This window comes from Strongylocentrotus purpuratus, unplaced genomic scaffold, assembly GCF_000002235.5.
Source record: "Strongylocentrotus purpuratus isolate Spur 01 unplaced genomic scaffold, Spur_5.0 spur5_scaffold_13, whole genome shotgun sequence".
In the NCBI taxonomy this organism is placed as follows: Eukaryota; Metazoa; Echinodermata; class Echinoidea; order Camarodonta; family Strongylocentrotidae; genus Strongylocentrotus; species Strongylocentrotus purpuratus.
Genome location: NW_022145598.1, coordinates 36,123,477 through 36,130,518, shown reverse-complemented (window position 1 = coordinate 36,130,518; position 7,042 = coordinate 36,123,477). Strand labels below are relative to the sequence as shown.

General features: G+C 35.2%; 1 protein-coding gene across 1 annotated transcript in view; it reads left to right on the top strand.

Moving 5' to 3' along the window:
- Positions 1–3,021: 3,021 nt before the first annotated feature.
- LOC593243 (peroxidasin homolog) overlaps positions 3,022–7,042 on the top strand; it is a gene marked incomplete at its 5' end in the record, with an annotated part of 37,322 nt that continues 33,301 nt past the window's right edge. Inside the window, 3 exons of the mRNA XM_030983743.1 lie at positions 3,022–3,200; positions 4,779–4,922; positions 6,089–6,160. Coding sequence (XP_030839603.1) covers positions 3,022–3,200; positions 4,779–4,922; positions 6,089–6,160 — 395 coding nt within the window. The remainder of the gene's footprint in view (positions 3,201–4,778; positions 4,923–6,088; positions 6,161–7,042) is intronic.

Genomic DNA, 7,042 nt, shown 5'->3' with positions numbered 1-7,042 from the left:
CTAGATCATGTTTTGTAACCTGGACATCATTTCATGAAACTGTCATAAGTGCAAGTTTACCGACATCCCATTAAAGCATATGTTGATTTTAATACATGCATTTAAATGGGATGTCAGCGAACTTGTACTAATGACGGTTTTGTGAAACTCTGCTCCGGCTTCTATGGAGGAGAAGTTGTTTTATGCCATAAAATGTAGGAAAACTCTGGTATATTTGTGAAAGCTGCAAAATGGGTTGAGCTGAAGCCAGGCTAGACTAGGTCTACATCTACCTAAGATCTATCAAGCACACATAGACTAGTCCAGTTCAATCTTCATTTTAACCTTTAATAAAAACAACATATATAAATAACAGAGGATCATCAATGAATAACAAACAATACAGGGCAATTAGAGAAAACATGAGAATGAGGGGTAAAAAACAAAATAGCAAATATGAGCATAAATAGATATGAATAATTGAGTTGTTAATTGTACATAAAAGTACAAATCCTCAATACAAAATACTTAATGATGTACAGAGAGCAAAAGCTGCTTGCTATTATTTTCATTCATCAATTGCCAAGAAAACTGAAAAAGTGACACTGAAAATATTGACTTTATGTCAAAAGGGAGATGATATACTCCTGCTGCATTAGAACTAGTATCAAGTATTGTTATGCATGTGGACATTTATGAATGAGATCTGTTTGTATTCAGTTTCACTTGGAGGCCACTTCACCAGACCCATGACCTCAGAAGGTCAAGGTCAAATATTAGGAGTCACAAACACAGTCGTAAAAATGTGAACAGACAGCAGGATGATAACATCTAGAAATGGACAGAAGATATATGTTCACATGGGAGAGTCGTAGCTTTGTACTTTACGTTTGGGAAACGTTAAAGTCATAAACATTAACGATCCAGTACTTAGCAAACATTTATTCACACAAAACCGAAACATGTATTAAAAGTTTAACTGCAAGCCGGGCAAGCAGTCATTTCAACTACAAGCTCCCGAGTCCCATAACCTCAAAGTAACTCCTCCTGCATGTCACATAACAGGAAGCATGCTTAAAGTGAGGATCCCCCCTTGCTCACAGTAATTTGAATTCATTGATTCATCTGTCATATGACAGAAAAAGTCTTTCCATTGGTTGAACAATAACAAAGATCTTGTCACAGCAGAATTATACAAAACAAAGAAATAAGAAGTGAGCCTCAATAGTTATTGCGCTAACCTTAAGATCTCTCGTTTAATTTCTTCAAGTTATCTTAAAGTTTCCTAAACACGAGTAAGTAATAATAATAACAATGTTTAAAACCACAAATCTAAACCTGGAGTTAAAAGTGGAGACAGGAAGGTTGATGGTGAAACCTTGTATATGGCTTCATGGTAAACTGGTTGGAATTGCCAATAAAAGTCACTCCATTGTATGGTTTTGAGCGCAATTTCACAAACATTTCTGAAATAATCGTTCTCAGTGATACTGATTCTCTACAAGATTGGCCTAATAATTACAAGGTACACAGAATGGTCATTGAAGTACTCAAGAGTCAACTACGACTGTCTCTGTAATTTGAATGAAGCAGGGAACTCTAAAAGAATGTCATTCATATCTTTGGCCAAAAGTAATAAATTACAGGGTGCCCGAAGATTCATTGTCCACCTAAAAATATGACTTTACAATATGACCTTGACTTTCTCAGTTTTGTGCTGCTGATCACCAACACATGTTTCTCCGTTCCAGTCCTGACACACTGCCCTCATGCTGTTCTTTTGAGAATAATCTAGGTTCCATAATGAAGGGGATTAATACAAAGTCTTGACAGGTTTGGACCAAATGGGAGCTTGGTGAAGTCCAACCGCAGCCCTCACAGACCTCAGCTCCTTGACACTGTTCACACCCTCACTTCCTGTTTTACTTATCTTTGTCATGATAGTGTGGGATGTAGTTGATGTATTGTTTAGTAGGTTTTATGTTCAGGATGTGGGGTAGACATTTATGAATGGACATGATTATATTTAACTTCTCTTATCCCCATTGACATTGTGGCGTGTGCATACATACCTCGCTTGCACAGTGACTCTGCTCGCGTGTCAAACTCTGGGGCTGTGTTGAGCACGCCTCCAGCTCCCACAGGAGGCAAACTGTGATTACTTTTACACATGTACTAAATAGGTAAACATGGTAACATGAACGTTTAAAATGCGATTGATATAGATTTCCAAGAACTTGAACCAGTTGATCCTTTGTAGGCTCTTCCATCTGTCCTAAACAGGGAAACATTTACGTACATTCTGACTAGATTAAACTGCATGATCAGATAATATTAGGTCCAGGACAAGAATCTTAATTGTGGCAAAGACATTTTAATATATTCGCCACTCTGTACCAAAGAGATAATAGGAGAAATGCAGGAAGAGATTCTAATTGACAACATGCTATTGCCTTGTATGTTTTCATTAGGACAAAGCATGGAAAATATAGAAAAAATCCCCAGGGAGAGGAGAGAGTGCACACTTTGGTGCCAGCTGGAAATTTGGCAACCATGTTTGATAATAACTGTGATGATGATGATGATGATAATGATGAGCAATGATGATCAATGATTGTTTCACCTGACTGCTAAGAAAGTATTTATATGCTTGTAAGTAAACAACCAGGGGACCGACAGCTTTAACTCCTCTCCGAGGGACTTGGTAATAAGGATGAATGGCTTACTGCAAAGAGCACTTGTTATGAACCTGGAACCTCACGGTTATGAGATCACTGCTCTACCACTGAGCCATCGCGCCTCCTATAAGAACTGTGAAGACCGTCTGTACTAGTTTGGCTAGGATGGATTATACCACCCAGGAAGGTCACTGACAGGTGGCTATCTCATCAACTCAGCTCTCAAATAACATAAGAAAAAGAGGATCATGGGGGACTAGGCATTGTTTTCTATATAGATGGAGCAAGTAGCTACAAGTAGTACAGTGGGCCTTTAAGAAGATTTTGAAACTAACACATCTTAATTTTTCATTATCAATGTTAATATTCTTTTCATATTTCTCTTTTCTTCCTCTACAGGGATCTAAGGTTCAACCAGATCAGTGAGATCCCGACCGGTTCGTTCAGAAACCTTCCTAATGTCAGCACTTTACTCCTCAATAACAACAACATTAGAAGGATTCACAGAGGAGCATTCTCAGGCCTTAGACACCTCAAATATTTGTGAGTACAATTTTGTCTATTTACTTCAAATGGATTGGAGTACATTTGTTTAAAATTCAAAAGTATTCATGTTGCTCGAGTAGAATGAAAATTGTTAAAGGTATTACAAAGTTTTGGTATGGGGTCATGAATTTGGTTTAAATGAACATATTGGAAGCATATACGATCCTACAATATTCAGTGATCGTTGTCGCGGTCGAAATCGACTCTAAAGTTATGAAATTGTAAATAATAAACACTTTATGTTGAATAGCTCCCTCTCAAGGTCAAGATATTAATCAAGCTATAAAACAATGTTTATTGACTAAAATTGACTGATTAGCTATTCTCGTTCGGAAATAATATACCACAACTACATATTCTGAAATTTTCATGGTCGCAGCTACCATTGTACGGCCGTAGGAGCTATTTGAAATTTATCAAAAATTTACCGGGAGCACCGGTAAATCTTTATATTCAATTTTTCTCGAAAGCAGAATAATAAATAATAATAATGAACATTTGTATATAGCGCCTTTTCTACAAGTAGATACAAAGCGCTTAATTAACATATACAATGAACAATTAACAAAATAGAAAGATGCTTAACAACAGACATGTATGTAACAATATAGGAATGAACAAAATAAAGGGTAAGACAGAAGTGTTTTAGTGGCTAAAATTTCCAGTGTTTTTAATACATCCACAGGGGCATCCAAACATATTAAAATTGTAACGAATCGCTATCCACCCACTTTTCAAAATTTCCCAAAACTTTGTAATACCTTTAAAGATAAGCAAACTCGGGAGCTATGCATTATCTTAAATATTAACCATTTTTAGACAGAGGAGAATTCATTAGTTTAGAATTCAAAAGTATTCATGTTGCTTGAGTACCGGTAGTACGAAAATTGTTTTAGATCTAAGTAAGATTGGGAGCTGGCTATTAAAGGCTATACATCATCTTGAATATCACCATCTTTTGTACAAAAACATCATTAATTTCTGTTTTTCTCCCAAGTGCCTTCTCCCTTGGGCGCTACTCAAGATATATTATGGATAGTATATTAATGTACGTCCTCTAAAAAAGGAAAGACCCTCCTAGCTGAGTCATACGTCTTGAAAAGAAACAGATATTTCAGTCATTATATGAGATGGAACAGATAGGAAAGTTGTCAAGGACCACATCATAGTGACATTACTGATTCAGCAAATTTAAAGTTCCCAGATGTATATAGTGATAACAAATTTCACAAATTCTAAACCTCTTTATTGTTTAATTTTTAAACTTTCTCTTGTCTACTTCTCTGATTTTTTCTCTGCATGTCTCATTGATTGCTATTAAAAAGTATTAAAGGGGCATGTTCCCCTTATTCCAGAGGGCGTTCAAAATATGTACGTGCTGGCGGACGGTGCTATAGTTACCTATTGACACCAACAGAATACGGCTCTTACGCAGATGGCATGTTCGGATAACTACACTGGCGGGAACGTGCCCCTTTAAGGTTGGATTTCCCGTTAAGTTATAGATTAATGAATCTGTGAAATTGAAATATAGTTCTTTTTTCCCCTTATGATATTTTTGTGTTTCTCTTGCAGATATCTTTACAAAAATAGGATTGCTGACATCGAGGAGAGGGCTTTTGAGGGGCTCAATAATTTGGAGCAGCTTTATCTCTACTCCAATCAACTCAAGAAAATACCCCCTGGGACATTTAGTAACCTTCCTTCGCTAGAAAGGCTGTAAGTCCACTCACGTTGAATTTTGCATGTTCACTCCAAAAAGCCAGTTGAGCACAAGAAGATGCTAAGTTCATGAGCTCACATTGGCTTAACATCTTTTTACCTCTCAACAGTGCTACTGTTCATCCATCAATAATGTCTTTATACATTTCAGATGTATAACAATAATACATACTGGTCACATCATTTAAACAAAATAACCATTCCAAAGTATGGGCTAAATTCATATTTCAAAGACAGAGTCCGGAGACATATTTTGCAAAGCACCGTTTTCTTGGTAAAAGTTAGAGAGATTGATATTCGCTTTCAATGACAAAAATCCTTACTGCCTCCTTTTTCGGTATGTACGTTAGATATTTCGAAACATTCAATATTCTGCATCTATTAAAATTTTCATTTTATCTTTAGATAATTAAACAAAGTCATTGAAATCTTTAGAGTTTGATTGAGAAAGTTTATTAAGTTACCCCATTTTTCTTACACCAAATTTTTGAGGTTTAGTATAATTCTTGTTAAGTCGAAGAACTGTGTGCTTAGTTATCAATTCTTGGGTACCGTACCGGTACTTTGCTTCTTTTGTAACTTAATGTATAATGTAACAGTAGATGCATTTACAGAACTTTAAATGTCATATTAATTTATATATCTATGCTAAAGGTTGCACCAATGATTTGCATACTGATGCTCATGCTCTAGATTTTATGTTTTGATAACGTATCCATATTTTTGCATTTAAAATTTATCAAATTAACTCTACAAGTTGCTTACTCAATAATGAGACATGCATACTCAGACATACTTGTTTTCTAGTCTTAGTTTAGTCATATTAAGTATTACATAACAGCATTATCTAATCTATTGATTTTGATATGTGTACATATATATATGACATGCGATATATTCAAATTTAGTATGCATAAATGAAGATTTTCATTGCGAAATGCATCTGTATCCATTTTCGGCACATTTATGTTAACTTTGGCTGATATTTTTTCATGGCATGTTCATGCAGTTACAAATAAACAATAAAAACTATAAATGAAATCTGCTCAAACTCCAAAATTTTGAATTCAGTGTTCCTAGCAATGAAGCTCTTCCAATGAAGTCATTATTATAATAATTTTGTTTTGTTTCAACTACTAACATATTGCTTGCTATTTTTGCAGGTTTTTGAACAATAACAATATATCCATACTTGAACCAGGCACGTTCTACGGACTAGGGTCGTTAAAACGATTGTAAGTTTAACCATCATGTTTTTGTTTATTTGTTTGTTTGTTTTATGTTGTCTGCTGAGAATCAAAAGGGTGTTCAACTAATTTTGAGGTCATCCGATATTTAATTCTTTAGATCACAAAATGTACTATAACATAATCCAAAATATCTGTTGTTTCTTTCAAATTTCCGAAACAGTATAAACCATTTCATCCCCTTTACACCGACCCAGGAGGCTACTGCTCAAAGGTCTCAGATTTGTTTTCTCAAATAGGATTATTTTCATTAAAAGCAAACAAAAAATGATTTTACACTTTTCTTTTCTCAGCAGGCAAGGATCTGTTTGTAATATTTATGTTGCTTGATGGCTTTTGCATGAAAATTTGTGACGCATGATGAAATGCATGTTCTTATTTCGTAATCATTTTTAACTTGAAATATTTATGTCATTGTAAAGTATGTATATCTATGTTTCTTGTTGTTGTGTTAGTTTGTTTGTTGTGTAGAATTTTAAGATGCTTTCCTTTGCCTTGTAGATAGCCTATAGCAGGGGCGTAGACAACGGGGGGGATGAGGGGGATGCATCCCCCCCACCTCACAAGGTGGGGGGGATGGCATGTACAATCATCCCCCCCAGGTTTTGGGGAATGATATTTGCTTACTTAATAAGTCATAATGATGATAATAATAGTAATAATAATAATGATAACAATTATAATATTAATAATAATAATAATTATGATGATGATAATAATAATCCTCATCATTATTGTAATTGTGTTTATTGTTATTAGCCGCATTCACACGGTGAAAGCCAATTCAGACGGTATTTTGTGGTTAACTTGTGGTTTGGAAACCTAAAGATAACCACAACATTAAACAGGCGCGGATTTACGGGGGGTTTA